The sequence below is a fragment of the Oncorhynchus kisutch genome, linkage group LG16 (assembly GCF_002021735.2).
Source record: "Oncorhynchus kisutch isolate 150728-3 linkage group LG16, Okis_V2, whole genome shotgun sequence".
Taxonomy (NCBI): domain Eukaryota; kingdom Metazoa; phylum Chordata; class Actinopteri; order Salmoniformes; family Salmonidae; genus Oncorhynchus; species Oncorhynchus kisutch.
In genome coordinates this window covers 9,510,483-9,532,856 of record NC_034189.2, presented here as the reverse complement: position 1 = coordinate 9,532,856, position 22,374 = coordinate 9,510,483, and the positions used below count along the sequence as shown (strand labels likewise).

At 41.0% G+C, this 22,374-nt stretch overlaps 1 protein-coding gene and 1 long non-coding RNA gene across 2 annotated transcripts; both read right to left on the bottom strand.

Moving 5' to 3' along the window:
* Nucleotides 1-7,687: 7,687 nt before the first annotated feature.
* LOC116353940 (uncharacterized) lies at nt 7,688-10,310 on the bottom strand. Its single transcript, XR_004203337.1, has 3 exons — nt 10,052-10,310; nt 9,089-9,210; nt 7,688-8,920 (listed from the first exon to the last, which is right to left on the bottom strand). It is a non-coding gene; the product is annotated as an uncharacterized LOC116353940 (long non-coding RNA).
* Nucleotides 10,311-18,954: 8,644 nt separating this feature from the next.
* LOC109879130 (zinc finger and SCAN domain-containing protein 22-like) lies at nt 18,955-22,212 on the bottom strand. The gene is made up of 2 exons (XM_020471327.2): nt 21,940-22,212; nt 18,955-20,162 (listed from the first exon to the last, which is right to left on the bottom strand). The coding sequence occupies exons 1-2, from the start codon at nt 22,103-22,105 to the stop codon at nt 19,225-19,227; spliced, it is 1,104 nt and encodes a 367-aa protein (XP_020326916.1). The 5' UTR covers nt 22,106-22,212; the 3' UTR covers nt 18,955-19,224.
* Nucleotides 22,213-22,374: the final 162 nt, after the last annotated feature.

Sequence of the window (22,374 nt, the reverse complement as noted above, 5' to 3'; positions counted from 1 at the left end):
GATCACACCCCCATCTGCACGTCTATCACTCCAGTGTTAATGTTATATTGCAATTATTTCGCCTCTATGGCCTTACCTCCCTACTCTTTTACATTTGCACACACTGTACATATATTTTTACATTGTGTTATTGACTGTACGTTTGTTTATGTGTAACTCTGTGTACTTTTTGTCGCACTGCTTTGCTTTATCTTGGCCAGGTCTCAGTTGTAAATGAGAACTTGTTCTCAACTGGCCTACCTGGTTAAATAAAAAAGTTTAACTTCCACACTTCTTCTTCGTCTGTATTAGCGAGGGTTATTCGCATAAACCCAACGCAGTGCCCCCTAGTGGATGAGTTCTCCTAGACGCTACAGACCAGTGGTAACGGAAACAAATTAAATCATGTTGGAAAACATTTACAAAAAGTAATATTGATCTAGGATGATAATTTCTTGCGTGAACTGAATTGAAAGACATATTTTATATATTATCAGGCAGGTCAGTTAAACACACATTCACACAGGCGACTACTGACAACTGCAACAGCTTGGGACTCAAGTGACAGTGTGCAGTAAACTAGAGAATGCAGTTACAAAGAATGCTATTGAATTAGGAAACACTGTAGTGCACGTAAAACATAGTCTGTACTTACAGAAGTGCACTTATCAGGAGTGGCCTGTGTATCAGCTAACCTTAATATTGATTCAAAAGATTGAATCAATATTATGACTGAGCAGCATTAGGTCAACATGGATGAGACATACTCTTGGACAAATGGAATGTTATATTTTCTGGAAAATATTTTAACTTATCAATAAGATCTGTATCACCTTGAGAAACATTCCAAAACAAACAATCAGGAATTCCTGTTTATTGACATTAAAATATCAACAGACTGAACAGCAGACCTCTGATTCCTATAATACTATTTACATCAAAATATTTACATAAAGTTATGTTTATCTCACATCCAATTCTCTGAAACAAATAGCATAAATTATCGAGTTGCTTTGGTTTCCTAAGAGTGATGTCCACATCCTGCCTTTTAATTACCATCTGTTGACAGAACATCTTAGTTCTAATTTTATTTCAGTTTTCTTCCTTTGTGGATGTTTTTTATTTTTTTACATGTGTCAGCAGATTAGTCTTCTGAGTGAAGCTCTTCCCACATTCACCACAGCTAAATGGTTTCTCTCCTGTGTGAGTACGTATATGATTGGTTAGGTTGTTCTTGAGATTGAAGCCTTTCCCGCAGTCACCACAGCTAAAAGGTTTCTCTCCTGTGTGAGTCAATATATGCCTGGTTAGGTGCTCCTTGCGATTGAATCTTTTTCTTCAGTCACCACAGCTAAATGATTTCTCTCCTGTGTGAGTCAGTATATGCTTCTCTAGGACTCCCTTCTGACTAAAACATTTCTCACAGTCACCACAGCTGAATGATTTCTTTCCTGTGTGAATCCTCATGTGATTGGGCAGAACTCCTTTGTATTTGTAGAGTTTATTGCAGAACCAACTGGTTCTGGGTCTCTTCTTGGTTAAGGTCAGAGTGCCAAAAGGTTTGAGATCCACTGGGTTAGAGTCACTCTCTCTGTTCTCCACAGTCTGGGTTTTTTTTATTTTTTTTTATTTTACCTTTATTTAACCAGGTAGGCAAGTTGAGAACAAGTTCTCATTTATAATTGCGACCTGGCCAAGATAAAGCAAAGCAGTTCGACAGATAAAACGACACAGAGTTACACATGGAGTAAAAACAAACATACAGTCAATAATGCAGTATAAACAAGTCTATATACAATGTGAGCAAATGAGGTGAGAAGGGAGGTAAAGGCAAAAAAGGCCATGATGGCAAAGTAAATACAATATAGCAAGTAAAACACTGGAATGGTAGTTTTGCAATGGAAGAATGTGCAAAGTAGAAATAAAAATAATGGGGTGCAAAGGAGCAAAATAAATAAATAAATGAAAATTAAATACAGTTGGGAAAGAGGTAGTTGTTTGGGCTAAATTATAGGTGGGCTATGTACAGGTGCAGTAATCTGTGAGCTGCTCTGACAGTTGGTGCTTAAAGCTAGTGAGGGAGATAAGTGTTTCCAGTTTCAGAGATTTTTGTAGTTCGTTCCAGTCATTGGCAGCAGAGAACTGGAAGGAGAGGCGGCCAAAGAAAGAATTGGTTTTGGGGGTGACTAGAGAGATATACCTGCTGGAGCGTGTGCTACAGGTGGGAGATGCTATGGTGACCAGCGAGCTGAGATAAGGGGGGACTTTACCTAGCAGGGTCTTGTAGATGACATGGAGCCAGTGGGTTTGGCGACGAGTATGAAGCGAGGGCCAGCCAACGAGAGCGTACAGGTCGCAATGGTGGGTAGTATATGGGGCTTTGGTGATAAAACGGATTGCACTGTGATAGACTGCATCCAATTTGTTGAGTAGGGTATTGGAGGCTATTTTGTAAATGACATCGCCAAAGTCGAGGATTGGTAGGATGGTCAGTTTTACAAGGGTATGTTTGGCAGCATGAGTGAAGGATGCTTTGTTGCGAAATAGGAAGCCAATTCTAGATTTAACTTTGGATTGGAGATGTTTGATATGGGTCTGGAAGGAGAGTTTACAGTCTAACCAGACACCTAAGTATTTGTAGTTGTCCACGTATTCTAAGTCAGAGCCGTCCAGAGTAGTGATGTTGGACAGGCGGGTAGGTGCAGGTAGCGATCGGTTGAAGAGCATGCATTTAGTTTTACTTGTATTTAAGAGCAATTGGAGGCCACGGAAGGAGAGTTGTATGGCATTGAAGCTTGCCTGGAGGGTTGTTAACGCACTGTCCAAAGAAGGGCCGGAAGTATACAGAATGGTGTCGTCTGCGTAGAGGTGGATCAGGGACTCACCAGCAGCAAGAGCGACCTCATTGATGTATACAGAGAAGAGAGTCGGTCCAAGAATTGAACCCTGTGGCACCCCCATAGAGACTGCCAGAGGTCCGGACAGCAGACCCTCCGATTTGACACACTGAACTCTATCAGAGAAGTAGTTGGTGAACCAGGCGAGGCAATCATTTGAGAAACCAAGGCTGTCGAGTCTGCCGATGAGGATATGGTGATTGACAGAGTCGAAAGCCTTGGCCAGATCAATGAATACGGCTGCACAGTAATGTTTCTTATCGATGGCGGTTAAGATATCGTTTAGGACCTTGAGCGTGGCTGAGGTGCACCCATGACCAGCTCTGAAACCAGATTGCATAGCAGAGAAGGTATGGTGAGATTCGAAATGGTCGGTAATCTGTTTGTTGACTTGGCTTTCGAAGACCTTAGAAAGGCACGGTAGGATAGATATAGGTCTGTAGCAGTTTGGGTCAAGAGTGTCCCCCCCTTTGAAGAGGGGGATGACCGCAGCTGCTTTCCAATCTTTGGGAATCTCAGACGACACGAAAGAGAGGTTGAACAGGCTAGTAATAGGGGTGGCAACAATTTCGGCAGATAATTTTAGAAAGAAAGGGTCCAGATTGTCTAGCCCGGCTGATTTGTAGGGGTCCAGATTTTGCAGCTCTTTCAGAACATCAGCTGAATGGATTTGGGAGAAGGAGAAATGGGGAAGGCTTGGGCGAGTTGCTGTTGGGGGTGCAGTGCTGTTGTCCGGGGTAGGAGTAGCCAGGTGGAAAGCATGGCCAGCCGTAGAAAAATGCTTATTGAAATTCTCAATTATGGTGGATTTATCAGTGGTGACAGTGTTTCCTATCTTCAGTGCAGTGGGCAGCTGGGAGGAGGTGTTCTTATTCTCCATGGACTTTACAGTGTCCCAGAACTTTTTTGAGTTAGTGTTGCAGGAAGCAAATTTCTGCTTGAAAAAGCTAGCCTTGGCTTTTCTAACTGCCTGTGTATAATGGTTTCTAGCTTCCCTGAACAGCTGCATATCACGGGGGCTGTTCGATGCTAATGCAGAACGCCATAGGATGTTTTTGTGTTGGTTAAGGGCAGTCAGGTCTGGGGAGAACCAAGGGCTATATCTGTTCCTGGTTCTAAATTTCTTGAATGGGGCATGTTTATTTAAGATGGTTAGGAAGGCATATTAAAAAAATATCCAGGCATCCTCTACTGACGGGATGAGATCAATATCCTTCCAGGATACCCCGGCCAGGTCGATTAGAAAGGCCTGCTCGCAGAAGTGTTTCAGGGAGCGTTTTACAGTGATGAGTGGAGGTCGTTTGACCGCTGACCCATTACGGATGCAGGCAATGAGGCAGTGATCGCTGAGATCTTGGTTGAAGACAGCAGAGGTGTATTTAGAGGGGAAGTTGGATAGGATGATATCTATGAGGGTGCCCGTGTTTAAGGTTTTGGGGAGGTACCTGGTAGGTTCATTGATAATTTGTGTGAGATTGAGGGCATCAAGTTTAGATTGTAGGATGGCTGGGGTGTTAAGCATGTTCCAGTTTAGGTCGCCTAGCAGCACGAACTCTGAAGATAGATGGGGGGCAATCAGTTCACATATGGTGTCCAGAGCACAGCTGGGGGCAGAGGGTGGTCTATAGCAGGCGGCAACGGTGAGAGACTTGTTTTTAGAGAGGTGGATTTTTAAAAGTAGAAGTTCAAATTGTTTGGGTACAGACCTGGATAGTAGGACAGAACTCTGCAGGCTATCTTTGCAGTAGATTGCAACACCGCCCCCTTTGGCAGTTCTATCTTGTCTGAAAATGTTGTAGTTTGGAATTAAAATGTCTGAATTTTTGGTGGTCTTCCTAAGCCAGGATTCAGACACAGCTAGAACATCCGGGTTGGCAGAGTGTGCTAAAGCAGTGAATAGAACAAACTTAGGAAGGAGGCTTCTAATGTTAACATGCATGAAACCAAGGCTATTACGGTTACAGAAGTCGTCAAAAGAGAGTGCCTGGGGAATAGGAGTGGAGCTAGGCACTGCAGGGCCTGGATTCACCTCTACATCGCCAGAGGAACATAGGAGGAGTAGAATAAGGGTACGGCTAAAAGCTATGAGAATTGGTCGTCTAGAACGTCTGGAACATAGAGTAAAAGGAGGTTTCTGGGGGCGATAAAATAGCATCAAGGTATAATGTACAGACAAATGTATGGTAGGATGTGAATACAGTGGAGGTAAACCTAGGTATTGAGTGATGAAGAGAGAGATATTGTCTCTAGAAACATCGTTGAAACCAGGAGATGTCATTGCATGTGTGGGTGGTGGAACTAATAGGTTGGATAAGGTATAGTGAGCAGGACTAGAGGCTCTACAGTGAAATAAGCCAATAAACACTAACCAGAACAGCAATGGACAAGACATATTGACATTAAGGAGAGGCATGCTTAGTCGAGTGATCAAAAGGGTCCGGTGAGTGGAGAGGTTGGTTGGTGATTTAGACAGCTAGCCAGGGCATCGGTAGCAAGCTTGCATAGGATGGAGGTCTGTTGTTAGCCACCTCTTGCGTTCCGTCAGTAGATTAGTGGGGTTCCGTGTGGTAGAGGGGATTCATCCAAATCACACAACAACAACAAAAATAAAAACAATAGATATAGTTATAGAGGCCCAAGAAGAAAACATAATAATAATAATTTAAAAAAATTAAAAATAAAAAATAAAAATAAATGGCCGATTGTCTATTCAGATAGCAGCCGGTAAGACAGCTAACGGTTAGCAGGCCGCAGATGGGCGTTCAGGTAACGTCGCGACGGAGTACCCAGCCGAATAACTCCTTCGGGTAGATAACGTCGGCAGTCCAGTTGTGAAGGCCCGGTGGGGCTCCGCGAAGGCAGTAAAACGGGTCCGGATAGGTGACTGCAGCCCAGGTGTGATTGATGGAACTCAGGAGTGATTGACGGAGCTTGCTAGCTCCGGAATAATTGATGTTTGCTCCGGAATCGACGAAGGCCGATAGTCACACGGATAGCAGCTAGCTAGCTGTGAGATCCGGGTATGAATGTCCAGAGAGCAGTCGAAATCCAGGGACATGGAGAGAAAAATTGGTCCGGTATGCTCCGCTCCGAGCCGCGCTGCGCCGTACAGAACTGGCGATAGATTTTCGAGCTAAAGGATAGCTGATGACCACAAACCGTGGTTAGCTGAATACTAACGATTTGCCAGTAAAGGAGCTAACTAGCTTCTGAACTAGCTTCTGGATTAGCTTCTGGCTAGTTTCAGGCTAGCTTCTTGGAGTTTCTGGCTAGCTTCTTGGAGGATTTATAAATAATTTATAAATAATACTTTTTTATAAATATACATTGGTGAGGCGGGTTGCAGGAGAGTGTTTTGAAGATGAGTTGATGGAAAATAAAAATAAAATGTATGTGAAAAAGTTGTAAATATATATATATACAGGACACGACAAGACGAGGACAAAAGACGTCTGAACTGCTATGCCACCTTGGTTTGGGGAAGAGGCAAGGACCAAAGTGGGTTCTCAACATGGGTAATGTCCCAAATGGCATCCTATTTATAACATAGTCCTTTTAATTTTGACAACTGCCCAAAGGACACTATGGGACACAGCCATTTGGGACACAGTTTTGGATTTGGTATTTTATTAGGATCCCTATTAGCTGTTGCAAAAGCAGCAGCGACTCTTCCTGGGATTCACAAAAAACATTAAACATAATACAGAATGACATAATACAGAACCATTAATAGACAAGAACAGCTCAAGGACAGACATTAAAAAAAATACAAATAATTAAAGGCACACATAGCCTACATATCAATGCATACACACAGATTATCTGGTGTCCTATTGGACAAATTGAGATTGGGAGATGGGTGGGGATAAGGATATGTAATCTCAATGTCATAGCTATGACCTCAGACAACATAATTTGGTACAAATTAACTATTTGGTGCATGATTGGAAATACATACACTACAGCCAAATTCGTTCCACGGATGGCCGAGGGTCTGCGGGTTTTCACTCCTCCCTTGTACTCGATTGATGAATTAAAGGTCACTAAATCGGTAAGGAACTCCCCTCACCTGGTGTTTTATGGCTAAGGATCTGACCCGTGTTTTCTATTTTCGGCCAAAAAAATGACATACCCAAATCTAACTGCCTGTAGCTCAGGACCTGAAGAAAGGACATGCTGATTCTTGATACCACTTGATATGCTGATTCTTGATACCACTTGATATGCTGATTCTTGATACCACTTGATATGCTGATTCTTGATACCACTTGATATGCTGATTCTTGATACCACTTGATATGCTGATTCTTGATACCACTTGATATGCTGATTCTTGATACCACTTGATATGCTGATTCTTGATACCACTTGAAATGCTGATTCTTGATACCACTTGATATGCTGATTCTTGATACCACTTGATATGCTGATTCTTGATACCACTTGAAATGCTGATTCTTGATACCACTTGAAATGCTGATTCTTGATACCACTTGATAGGAAACACAGCAGAGGCTCAAACTTCAGATCCCAGTACCTACATTTGAATATAAAATTTATTTTATCAAACAAAACTATGCTACATTTTATCTCTGGGTCCTTCAGAATGGCAAATCAGAGCAAGATTACTGAATATAAGTACATTATTTATCTTCAGAGGTGAATGTATCAAACCAGTTGCCGTGATAAGTTCTCTGTCGTTGTGCACTCTCCTCAAACAATAGCATGTTATTTTAACAAGAATTTAAATGTTCAGCCCATATAAGACATGTCTATGTCCTGGAAAGTTTGCTGTTACTTACAACGTCATGCTAATCACATTAGCGCATGTTAGCTCAACTGTCCCGGTATAGGGACACCGATCCCGCAGAGGTTCATAAAAAGGAAAAACCGACACTCGGCCCTCCATGGAATGAGTTTGACACCCCTGTACTACAGGTTATACAGACAGTATTATGAAATGGACACAGTCAAGGAAATAGAGGCACATAGCTACAGCAGGGTTGGGATCAATCCCATTTCAACGCCAGTCAATTCAGGAAGTACACAGGAATTAAAATGCTCTTCAACAAAGAACATTTTGAGTCGGAATTTGGTTTGATTTGAAATGGAATCGAACCCAACGCTGCTGTACATATACACAGTACCGTTGAAGACAATAACAAGCTAGATAATTACACAAACACCAACATTTAACTACAGCACAACTGTCAGCTGGACCCATATCCACAAAGATCCTCGGAGTTAGAATGCTGATCTAGGATCAGGTCCTAACCTGTCCATATAATCTAATTCATTATGAGCTAAAAAGAAACTATTCCTAGATCAGCACTCTTACTGACAGGCTTTGTGGATACAGGCTCTGGTTAGTTCTTTGGAGAAGGGCTCTACGCTGCACAATACATTTTATTGACAGATAGAACATTGATACTAACCTTTATGGTTTCTGGAGACCACATTGCAGGAGTTGGTGTGGTCGGTGCAGTCACAGTGGTTGATGATGTTGATGATGGGACGGATGCAGAATGAATCAGATTTCTTCATGCAGAGCCAATCTGTCTTGCAGCGGACAGAAGTGACAGAGTGTGGCCTTTTTCCTCTCCGTCGATTTCTCAGTAGACGTGGTGCACCTTTTAAATCCGACTGTAAGCTCCCTTGTCATGTTTTTCACCAGACGAGTGATTCTCTGAGCATCTGCGTTACAGCTGTGATACTGGGAGAGCAGACCTTTGCAGTTACTACAGACAGATGTCAGGTTATCGACAACGGTTACGGGACCAATCAGCTCCTCCAAGGCAGAGGTGTAGTCAGTTTTTATTGAATAATCTTTCCCTAAAAGAAAATCATTCTTCTTCGTTATTGCATCAAATGTACATCAACACATTCGACACCATTCTTCTTCGTTATTGCATCAAATGTACTCAACACATCAACACATTCGACACCATTCTTCTTCCAGCCCTTTGGATACCGGGGTTGTTGGCAAATCCGTGTTTTCCCCCAGGAGACAGTGGCTGCTCCATGTTTGTCCTCCTGTCCTTAATCTCAGACACACAGAAATAAAATATACCGTCAGATTGCTTGATTATGTTCTGGGGAGACGTCTCCAACCTTATAAACAGAAATTCTCAGTCAAATCCTGATCAGCGACGAAAAATCTGCATAGCAGAACAATAATCGTCACATCCCAGTCAGTCAATAGATGCTACTACCATTTATGTTACAAGCATCTGCCACAAGAGTTTATCCTGCCCCAGACTGGGGCTCCACTCCTGCTCACAGTCCTGCTGCTCAGGGGGAACCTCCTCTTCAGAGACAGAGAGCTGCAGGGAGTCTGGAGGGAAGGAGAGGAGGTTATCTATACAGCCTTTAGACATGCCGGAGTGCACAATCCCATTTCAATTTTTTTTGTAACACAGACAACCATTTAATTATATAGTAGCGACCTTAACCCAATATCTAGCGACCTTGTCAAGAGGTTTGGACCTCTTGGTCTAAGGGTTAAGGCATTAGCTTGACAGTCGCTGGACCTTGGTTCAAGACCAGGCTGGGGCTATGCTCTGAATTCACCACATTGCCTCAGAAGTGTGATGGTGCCCGTGAGGCCATCAGAGACGCATGTACACAAGAGGGGCGTGTTATAGATGGAAGGGGGTAATGTAGTGACCGTAACCTAACGACCTAGTCAAGAGGTTCAGACCAGGAATGTGACAAATACATTTTAAAAAATACAGTTTAAACTGCAATTTTTTCTCCTCTGATTTCTAAATATTGCATCTTTAACATTCATCATCCAATCTACATCATGGAATGTTGAGTCAAATATAACCTATTTTTAAAACCTTCTATGAAGTTCGTTTTAGAGCATAAACTGGGAATTTGATATGGACTGATATGATTGTCTGTTTCATATCTGCAAAGTACTTAAAACGCTGTCAGTTCGACTTTAACCATAGTCAGACAATATGCTGCGGCAGCTGTAGAAAGTCGATAACTATGGCAACGGCGCGACCGAGTGAAGGGGGTGCACCCATGAATAGGCCTGCAAGACGGGATTTTTTGGGGATAAATAGTTGATTATATGATCCCTATTTGCCTAAAGAGTTTATGATTTGGTTAGAACTGTATGTAGCTAATCGCTAGATATTATTAGATATATCTAGCTACATACGAACCTATTCCGCATAGTTTTACCTCCAGTCTAACCCGGAGCTGTTTCAGTAGCCGACCATTCATCTCCGACCTTGTAAGTTACTCAGCTACCTTTTTCTCAACTGCTCCTAAATTCTCCACAGCAGCCACCTTTAAGTGATAATTTAAAATATCACACAATGACTGTAGTTTAGACATGTTTCAGTCGAATGAGCGTTGTATATTCTTTTAGCACTGCCTTCGTCCCCGAAGACAGAATGCCGGTCACAAACAAAAGCAACCCGCAAGCAGTTTCACTGAAGCATTATTCTTCTTCTTCGGTGGGTTTTAAATGCGTTTGGCATCGAATATGTTGAAATACCGCCCCCAATTGGAATATAGTATAAATCCATTATACTTTGTGACGGAAAAGGGGGAGAAAAAAATGAATCACACATCTATTTATCTGAAATCCAGAACATTAATTATCCAAAGTGGCTTTGCTTTCCTACGAGTATTGTCCAAATCCTGCCCCCCTCCCATCTGCTGTCAGAAGATGTCTTTGACGTGGATGTCGATTAAGGAAGCCCCCCACACCTCCCTGATTCAGAGGGGTTGGGTTAAATGCAGAAGACACATTTCAGTTGAATTGCATTCAGGTATCCCCTTTCCCTTTTTAAATGATGGGTTCACAGCGAATCTATTGGTATTCTTTAGATATGGTTTTTCTTGACATCAATTAACTCAAGCTCAGATTGTTAACCTTTTTCTAATTTGGCACATGGAAAATATCGGCCATGAGTAACTTGGTCAAAAATAATGCCAGCAATTGGCCTATAGGTGGCGCTGTTATGAGCAGTCTCACTTAAACCCTCAAATCCGCATATAATTATATATTATCACTTGTGAATGATGCCCAACATAAGAAACAATTACTTTTTTTATGCGACTTGTTCAATCATCGTCGCACACCTCATTTAGCCTAGACCAATATGTTTTAATAAGGCATGTAAAATTAACAGAGCAAAGTACAGAGAGATCCTGCTCCAGAGCGCTGAGGACCTCAGACTGGGGCGAAGGTTCACCTACCAACAGGACAACAACCCTAAGCACACAGCCAAGACAACGCAGGACTGGCTTCAGGACAAGACTCAATGTCCTTGAGTGGCCATCCAGAGCCCAGACTTGAACCTGATCGAACAATCTTGTCATTATGGGGTATTGTGTGTAGATTGATGATGGGGGAAAAAAACAAACAATTTAATCCATTTTAGAATAAGGCTGTAACGTAACAAAATGTGGAAAAAGTCAAGGGGTCTGAATAATTTCCAAAGGCACTGTACATGTTGAATGCCCTTCCTTATGAGCCTGCTGAGAATCTGTTGATAATTTGTTTACTGTGAAATAGCATTGTATCTGGTCAAACTTTCCCCAACAGTTTACTAAATGTTGGTAACAAGCTGATTGGCTGATTGGTTGGCTGTTTGAGCCAGTAAAGGGTACGTGCTATTCTTGGGTAGCGGAATAACGTTTTCTTCCCTCCAGGCCTGAGGGAACACACTTTCCTGTAGGCTTAGATAGAAGAGATGGCCAATAGGAGTGGCAATATAGTTCACTATCATCCATCTAAGTTGTCAAATCCAGGTGGTTTGTCATTGTTGATAGACAACAATCTTTTTTTCCCACCTGTTCCACACTCACTTTACAAAATTCTAAATTGCAATGCTTGTCTTTCATAATTTAATCAGTTATGCATGGATGTATAGGTTCAGAATTTGTTGTTGGCATGTCATGCCTACATTTGCTAATCTTGCCAATGAAAACATTAAAGTAATTGGCAATATCAGTGGGTTTTGGGATGAATGAGCCATCTGATTCAATGAAGGATGGCACCGAGTTTGCCATTTTGCCCAAAATGTAATTGAAGATTACCCCAAAGCTTTTTACTCTCATTCTTTACCTCATTTATCTTTGTTTCATAGTACAGTTTCTTCTTCTTTTTGTTCAGTTTAGTCACATGATTTCTCAATTTTACAGTATGTTTGCCAACCGGCTGTGAAGCCAGACTTATTTGCCAATTCTTTTACCTCATTCCTCTCAACCATAAAAATGTTCAATTCATCATCGAAAACACAGGGATTTCATAGTTTTAACAGTCATTTTCTTAATTTTCTAACAGCTTATTAGTAACTGGAATAAAACATGTAATAAATGTGTCAAGTGCAGGTTGCTCCTCATTACACACCACAGACCAGCAAATATTCTTTACATTTCCTACATAGGAATCCCGACAAAACGTATTGTATGACCTCTTATACACTACATTAGGCCCAGCCTTTTGAACTGTGGTTTTCCTAGATATGGCAACTATATATTGTGATCACTACATCCTATGGATGTGGATGCTGCTTTAGAGCAGATTTCTGCAGCATTAGTAAAGATGTGATCAATACATGTGGATGATTTCATTCCTGTGCTGTTTGTAACTACACTGGTAGGATGACTGATAACCTGAATCAGGTTGCAGGCACTGGTTACAGTTTGAAGCGTTGTCTTGAGTGGGCAGCTTGATGACAGCCAGTCCATAATTAGGTCACCCAGAAAATATACCTCTCTGTTGATATCACATACATTATCAAGCATGTCACACATATTATCCATATACTGACTGTTAGCACTTGGTGGTCTATAGCAGCTTCCCACAAAAATGGGCTTTAGGTGGAGCAGATGAACCTGTAGCCATATTACTTCAACAGCTAAGCTTTACAGGAATATGACTGAACATAAACAGCAACACCTTCACAATTGGCATTCCTGTCAATTCTGAAGATGTTGAAACCATGTATTGCTACCACTGTATCATCAAAGGTATTAATTATCTAAGTGAGTTTCAGAGATAGTCAGTACATAACTGTTATCTGTTACTAGCAAGTTATCAATTTCATGACCCTTGTTTCTTAGCCCACATTAACATATGTAGACTATGTTTAGCACTTTTCTGGGATGCTTGATAGTTTTTATTGCTCTACTGGGAGGCTTATCAGAGGTAGACATGACTATGTTATTTATGTTTGAGCTGATAGTGCAGGTGAGCTGCACACAGTGGACTTCCTATTAGGGCAAACCACATCAGTTCTAACAGTATTAACTCAGGTTCATGATTACTGCATACAATAGCTATAGGATTGGCAGAGGCATTTAGGGGAGATGGAGATGGAGGGACATAAATTAGGTTTCTTACATTACGACTGCCAATGCCCCTGGGACAATGTAGATTTGCAGCAGCACTACGACAGCTCAGCAACACAATGGTAGGGATTATCTGAGCAGGACTTGGGTCACTGATAAGTCATTGTCTCGACGCAGCCTTGAAATGCACGTACAGAGTCCAGGAGCCAAGGTTTGGATCATTCCCGTAGAGCATCTTCGGTTTCCAAAAGGTATCAGAATTGTCTATAAACGTTATGCCAACAGAGCTACGGTAGTCTTCTAGCCAGGTGCGTAATGCCAGTAGCCTGCAGAATATTTCAGAGCGATGGTTCTGGACCTAAAATAATTGGCCTCTTTTTGGAATCTTTCAGAGCTAGAATCAGTTCTTTAACATCCACTAACAGCAGTTCCGAGCCAGCTGTCGTAGAATGGTAGGCAATAGAAGAAAACAATTATAAACAGTTATTGAGACGGTAGGATTCAAGAAATATGTTGTTTCATTTAACATGTCCAAACAGGAACGGAAGGTAATGATATTTTGATGTGTCACATAAACCAGTGTTAGGAATTAATGTTGGGTGCAATTAGGCTATTGTCAAAATAGGGCTCCAGAATTGCATATTTATTTAGTTCAATAGAATGAATTTGCTTACATATTTTTGTGTACACATATTACACAGGCTCAACCACTTGAGGCTAATCACCAAGTGGAAACTCAAAACCCATGAGCCAGATTGCTTTGTACTGCTAGTTAGCAGTGTAATGAATTAATCTAACAGTAAATGTAATGTCTTTAAAAACTTTGCAGCATACTACCCAATGAGGTTGCCTCTATATACCCAATGATGTTGCCTCATTATACCCAATGATGCTGCCTCTATATACCCAATGATGCTGCCTCATTATACCCAATGATGCTGCCTCATTATACCCAATGATGTTGCCTCATTATACCCAATGACGTTGCCTCTATATACCCAATGACGTTGCCTCTATATACCCAATGATGCTGCCTCATTATACCCAATGATGCTGCCTCATTATACCCAATGATGCTGCCTCATTATACCCAATGATGCTGCCTCATTATACCCAATGATGCTGCCTCATTATACCCAATGATGCTGCCTCATTATACCCAATGATGTTGCCTCATTATACCCAATGATGTTGCCTCTATATACCCAATGAGGTTGCCTCTATATACCCAATGATGCTGCCTCATTATACCCAATGATGCTGCCTCATTATACCCAATGATGTTGCTTCATTATACCCAATGATGCTGCCTCATTATACCCAATGATGTTGCCTCTATATACCCAATGATGTTGCCTCATTATACCCAATGATGCTGCCTCATTATACCCAATGATGTTGCTTCATTATACCCAATGATGCTGCCTCATTATACCCAATGATGTTGCCTCTATATACCCAATGATGCTGCCTCATTATACCCAATGATGTTGCCTCTATATACCCAATGATGCTGCCTCATTATACCCAATGATGCTGCCTCATTATACCCAATGATGTTGCCTCATTATACCCAATGATGTTGCCTTTATATACCCAATGATGCTGCCTCATTATAGCCAATGACGTTGCCTCTATATACCCAATGATGTTGCCTCTATATAGTGGTTAGTGGTTAGCGTGTTGGACTAGTAACTGAAAGGTTGCAAGATCAAATCCCTGAACTGACAAGGTACAAATCTGTCGTTCTGCCCATGAACAAGGCAGTTAACCCACTGTTCCTAGGCTGCCATTGAAAATAAGAATTTGTTCTTAACTGACTTGCCTAGTTAAATAAATACATTGTCAATTTGGAAGACCCATTTGCAACCAAGCTTTAACTTCCAGATATCTTGAGATGATGCTTCAATATATCCACATAATTTTCCTACCTCATGATGCCATCTATTTTGTGAAGTGCACCAGTCCCTCCTGCAGCAAAGCACCCCAAAGCACAACAAGATGCTGCCACCCCTGTGCTTCACGGTTGGGATGGTGTTCTTCGGCTTGCAAGCCTCCCCCTTTTTCCTCCAAACATAACAATAGTCATTATGGCCAAACAGTTCTATTTTCGTTTCATCAGACCAGAGGACATTTCTCCAAAAGTACGATCTTTGTCCCCATGTGCAGTTGCAAACCGTAGTCTGGCTTTTTTAATGGCGGTTTTGGAGCAGTGGCTTCTTCCCTGCTGAGCGGCCTTTCAGGTTATGTCGATATAGGACTCGTTTTAATGTGGACATAGATACTTTTGTACCTTTTTACTCCAGCATCTTCACAAGGTCCTTTGCTGTTGTTCTGGGATTGATATACACTTTTCGCACCAAAGTACGTTCAACTATAGGAGACAGAACGCGCCTCCTTCCTGAGTGGTATGACAGCTACATGGTCCCATGGTGTTTATACTTGCATACTATTGTTTGTACAGATGAACGTGGTACTTTCAGGCATTTGGAAATTGCTCCCAAGGATGAACCAGACTTGTGGAGGTCTACAATTATTTTCTGAGGTCTTTGCTGATTTCTTTTGATTTTCCCATGATGTCAACCAAAGAGGCACTGACTTTGAAGGTAGGCCTTGAAATATATCCATAGGTACACCTCCAATTGACTGAAATTATGTCAATTAGCCTATCAGAAGCTGCTAAAGCCATGACATAATTTTCTGAAATTTTCCAAGCTGTTTAAAGGCAGTCAACTTAGTGTATGTAAACTTCTGACCCACTGGAATTGTGATACAGCGAATAATAAGTGAAATAATCTGTCTGCAAACAATTGTTGGCAAAAAAATACTTGTGTCATGCACAAAGTAGATGTCCTAACCGACTTGCCAAAACTGTAGTTTGTTAACAAGAAATTTGTGGAGTGGTTGAAAAACTAGTTTTAATGACTCCAACCTAAGTGTATGTAAACTAGTTTTAATGACTCCAACCTAAGTGTATGTAAACTAGTTTTAATGACTCCAACCTAAGTGTATGTAAACTAGTTTTAATGACTCCAACCTAAGTGTATGTAAACTAGTTTTAATGACTCCAACCTAAGTGTATGTAAACTAGTTTTAATGACTCCAACCTAAGTGTATGTAAACTAGTTTTAATGACTCCAACCTAAGTGTATGTAAACTAGTTTTAATGACTCCAACCTAAGTGTATGTAAACTAGTTTTAATGACTCCAACCTAAGTGTATGTAAACTAGTTTTAATGATTCCAACCTAAGTGTATGTAAACTAGTTTTAATGACTCCAACCTAAGTGTATGTAAACTAGTTTTAATGACTCCAACCTAAGTGTATGTAAACTAGTTTTAATGACTCCAACCTAAGTGTATGTAAACTAGTTTTAATGACTCCAACCTAAGTGTATGTAAACTAGTTTTAATGACTCCAACCTAAGTGTATGTAAACTAGTTTTAATGACTCCAACCTAAGTGTATGTAAACTAGTTTTAATGACTCCAACCTAAGTGTATGTAAACTAGTTTTAATGACTCCAACCTAAGTGTATGTAAACTAGTTTTAATGACTCCAACCTAAGTGTATGTAAACTAGTTTTAATGACTCCAACCTAAGTGTATGTAAACTAGTTTTAATGGCTCCAACCTAAGTGTATGTAAACTAGTTTTAATGGCTCCAACCTAAGTGTATGTAAACTAGTTTTAATGGCTCCAACCTAAGTGTATGTAAACTAGTTTTAATGACTCCAACCTAAGTGTATGTAAACTAGTTTTAATGGCTCCAACCTAAGTGTATGTAAACTAGTTTTAATGACTCCAACCTAAGTGTATGTAAACTAGTTTTAATGACTCCAACCTAAGTGTATGTAAACTAGTTTTAATGACTCCAACCTAAGTGTATGTAAACTAGTTTTAATGACTCCAACCTAAGTGTATGTAAACTTCCGACTTCCACTGTATATGCTTACTTGAGTTATTTATGTAACTTTAGTTGTTCTACAAACATTGGGCTATATGTTTAATGCATTTTAAGGCTACATGATGCGACTAATGATGATTTGAAAAAAGATGCTTGAAAAGGCATGAGCTCTGCTTTGTTTTTTTTTGCGCAGACTGCAAACACTACATCAGTCTCTCATTCACAATTGAACAAGCGTTTGATAATGCCTCGAATTCCATAGCGGCATCCCCTTTGTGTGGCCGTAACGCACCCTAAAAAATCCATGCCTTTTGTGATTAGTGGCCGTTGTGCCCTTCTCCCTGAGTGCTACTCGCTCTGAATCACAGCTCACATGGCTCTCCATCACGTGATCGGGTCTTTCTCACAGGCTACAAGTGAAGACAGACACATCGGGGACGCAACTGCGCGAGTCCTTTTCCAATTCCCGAGGTGCATATTGAAGATATTGGAAGAACTGTCCACATTTACTTTAAGTCAGCCAACAAGATGAGTAGACCTAACAAACAGCAAAACCACTAATCTATGTCAATCTATTATCCCCCATAGTACCAAAGTCGACCTATTCCATTCTGTGCGAGACATAAATATTCCAAACATAGTCTGGGACAGTTGTGGGATGATAGATCCCAAATTAATACAATGACTAGTATCAAAAATCATTTTTTTAATGCAATGTGGCTGACACAACAGAACGTCAGAACGTTTAGCTTAAACTGTTTAATAAACTATTAGGATATTTCTTCACATTATAAGTGCTGCAATGCGCACATGGTAGTAGGCTATAATGTTACATTAGTGGAAAACACCATTATCAAAAGTGATCGCAAATGCTATTAAGTATGTAATGCTTTTATTATAAAGGTGCATTTTTAATGGTGAAAATGATCTTCCCCAAACTTGAAACTCACGCGCTGCTTACTGTATGCCAGTTAGGCTTTACACCCCTTGGAAAGTAGATTGTGCTTAATTTTAATTAGTTATTTGGCCACTTTAGTTGTGATACAAACCTTATTAAAACATATAGGCCTATGGGCTAGGCTACATGAGGTTGTGTGACTATGATTGAACAAGTCGCAAAAGAAAGGCATTGTTTCTTATGCTGGGCATCATTCACAAGTGATATATAATTCACAAGTGATAGGCTAATTTTGTCACCCATCAGACTATTCTTGATTTGATCTTGTCTTTGATACTAAATAATATGTGTGACATTTGTTTTGATTTAGAATGGACCATTAACATGCACCTGTATCGAAACAGGGGCAGATGGAAAAATGACATGTCATCTATGCCCTTAAATAGCGAGGGGTCTATTTTCATGGCATACTCCTGTTATAAATATAAGCAATGTGGTTAATATTAGGAATGTTTCAAAATAAATATAGTAGGCCTAGCCTATGGAAAGCTGATGGGATCCTCCTCTTTTTAGTAGAGGCAATCACTCCGTTTTCTCCCGCAATTGCTTAGCTTATTGACATATTGCGCAACATGGGCTCTCATGAAGTGTTTGATTCGATTTTCGAAAACATTTGCATTGATGTCATGGTGATTAGAGGGACAATAGAGGGCTTTGAGTACCTGGCAGTTAGCAAGTTTGGTAGGCTACTAATAACTATCAGCAGCATCAGAGCTTGGAGAAGCCTAATTACCGTGACTAAGCGGTCAGGTGGAATTTGACTGCGGGTGTGGCGGTAATTTGGTCACCATAACAACCCTACTACACATAACCAGATATTCCTGTTTCTAAATGATGTGAAAACAGCAAGACTTTGAACAGCAGATCTGTGAGATTCCCATAATACAGGCACTACTGTTTGTTCATTATCAAATGTTTTAATTCAAATCAAACATTTTACTAAAGTAAATCCATCATGTATCTATTTATCTGAAACCCACAGCAGGAATGATCCAGAGTAGCTTTGCTGTCCTAAGAGTGTTGTTCACATCCTGCCTTTTAATCCCCATCTTCTGATAGGAGATCTTTGTCCTAATTTTCTTTCTCCTTTGCGTTTTCATATGCGTCAGCAGGTTTACCTCCTGAATTAATATTTTTTACCACAGACCATGTAAGTAGCATGTGATTACTCTCCAGTGTGAGTCCGTATATGCGCAGTTAGGTGCTCTTTGCGAATGAAGCCTTTACCACAGTAACCACAGCTAAATGGTTTCTTTCCTGTGTGAGTCAGGATATGTCTCCTTAGGTCCCCCTTCTGAATAAAGCTCTTCCCACAGTAACCACAGGTAAATGGTTTCTCTCCTGTGTGGATTCTCATGTGAGTGGACAGATGTCCTTTTTGTTTGAAGGTCTTGCCACAAAAGGGGCATGTGCAGTGTTTCCCACCATGACAGAGTCGGACATGGGCCTTCAGTTTACAGGTGGAGTTGTAGCGTTTTTTGCAGAAGCTGCATTCGCAGGGTCTCTTCTTGGGGAGAGTCACATGCCTATGCAGGTCAGCTTTCAGAGCAAACATTTCACCACAGTCACGGCAGTGGTGAGTTATTCTAGATGTGGTGCTGAGTTTGGAAGAGTTTTCCCCGAATGGTGGGTTGAGATCAAATGGTGGGTTGAGATCAAATGGTAGACTGCTGTCAAGTCCTACTGGGTCACTGCTTATGGCTGAACTGTGGCTGGAGGCATTGTTCTGAGTATATGGAGGGTAACAGGGAATGTCCAGACCCCTTAGGTGGGTCACAGTGCCAAAAGGTTTAGGATCCACTGGTTCAGATTCACGCTCTCTGTTATCCACAGTCTTGGTTTGGGGAAGAGTCAAGGACTGAAGTGGGTCCTCCTGATCACATTCATTTTTCAAACAGGAAGTAGTGAATATGGAGTAATTCGTATCAAAGAGCCCTTGAAGCTGCTCTTCCTCCTCACTGGTCCTGAGTTCCTCCTGTTCTTCTTTAATCTGTGTGGTCTCTGGGTCCTTCTGCCCCAGACTGGGGCTCCACTCCTGCTCACAGTGCTGCTGCTCAGGGGGAACGTCCTCTTCAGACACAGAGACAGAGGGCTGCAGTGAGTCTGGAGGGAAGGAGAGGAGGAGCAGAGGTCATCTATACAGTAGCAATGGTAGTTAAAATTGATAAAAGGTCAAAAATTACACGTAAACAATTGTATAATAAGAAAATCCATGGAATCCAGACATTTTGGTGGGACTTCATGCATTTAATTGAATGTCAAATATAAAAATGCTTCCTCTTTGAAATGATACATTCCAAGATTTTTAAACCACATAATGGTGGTCTTAACTATATTTAGTATACATTTATTAACGTTTGAACTACGGATTAAAGCACACAAAGAAAAATCACAGTCACACAGGTACGAGGTAGGCATTAAAGAATGGCCATTTTTTACAGTTTGGACTGATACAGTAAGTGACGACGTAATCGGAGGTAGACTTCGCCGGCACTCAACACAACTGATGTATATATGGTGGAGTTGAGTTCTCTCAGCTAGCCATTTCAAATTGCATGACACAGACCACAATTTAATCATACATATGAATTGTTTATTGGTTCATTTTATCTTAAAGGCTACACAGCTTAAAGCCGAATTGCCGTATATATTATTTATAAAGATAAATAAATGGAGAGAGCAATTAGTTGTTTAGCTAGCTAGGTAGATAAATGAACGTTAGAAACATTAAAAAACGATGTCTTACATTTTTTTGTTAAATGGTGATCTCTATTTCCCTAACCAGTTTACTAATTGAGCAGAATTATATACCTACCAGTAGATGTACATACTTTATTGTATTTAACCTTTATTTAACTAGGCAAGTCAGTTAAGAACAAATTCTTATTTTACAAGGACTGCATACCCCGGCCAAACCCGGACAATGCTTGGCCAATTGTGCGCCGCCCTATGTGATTCCCAATTACGGCCGGGTTGGGATACAGCCTAGAATCGAACCAGCTAGTTTAGCCTACTCCAACACGTGGCTCAAACAGAGGGATGCTATGTTAGCTAGCTGGCTATCCAACACTGGAACTCTTCCAAGTCAAGGTAAGCTTTTGGTTTTACGAATGTACTGCCACCTGGGCCCGCCGGAGTAACTGCTAAAAATGCTTAATGACTGTACACTGTATAGCATGATGGTAGCAGGTTTACCAACGTGTTAGTTCTATTGGTAATGTTGACAATGACGTTATAATAAGGTGACAACGACGAAGGCTGTGTGTAGAGGCTATGATATGATGGTTTGGCTTGGAAAGGTTTTTTCACCTGGTGTTGTGCATTGAAGTCCACAAGCGAAGGGAAAAGGTGAGAGGAGGAGAGCTCATAGTTGCGAGAAGGAATTACCACGAGCTGTTTGTATGTGGCTGTTATGAAAGTAAAGTGTATGTGTGTGATCAAAAGTGTATTCATTCCGCCGACTCCGTTGAAAAACGTTTCTTAAATGGAAACAAACGGAACAAGGATAAACTTAAATTTGTCCAATAGAAACTCTCGTTTTCAACTGTTGGACTAATGATTACGCCCTAGATAAGGTAAATGCAGGCAAGGTGGTATTTTATGTGTCACTGTCTGTCCATGTGTCGCCTCAATTTTTTGATCTGTGTGCACCTATTTTGTCTACATTCATTCATAGGCTAGGTTGTAGCAACCTCATGATGGGTATAGGTGACATTTGAGTATTATGTAGTAGCTTAAACATATCGATGTTACATTGAGCTGGGTGAATGGAATATGAATGAGTCATCCAATATGCTGTAACAGAAATAAGCCAATGCGCATAAATCCCAATAATAGTCCTCCCTCATATTAAATGGCACCGACAGCCACTGAGTCTTACCTATTTTACATAGTTGTATCTCCGGTGTGATCCGCAGCAGTCTCCGTAGCCGATTATTCTCCTCCTGGTACTCCACCACCGTTTTCTCAACTGCCCCGAAAATCTCCACAGCAGCCGCCGTTAAACGGTCATTTAAAAACACACGCAACAATTGTAGTTCAGACATTTTCAGACAAATGAGTTTTGTGTAGCCAATTCAGTTCAGTCAGTATGTGTTTCTATACTAGAAAATGTAAACTCGTTTCCAATCCTACTTCCGTGTTTAAGTCAAGGAATTTTTTTTAACTCCTTCGCTCTAGTGGGTGGCAAACTTGGGAACGCACAACAGCGCCGCCAGCTGGATGGGAGTTTAATACTGCAAAACAGCCTACAGACTAGTGGTAAAGAGAAACGATAACTACATGTTGACAGACAGTGGTGTTCATAAGTATAGGG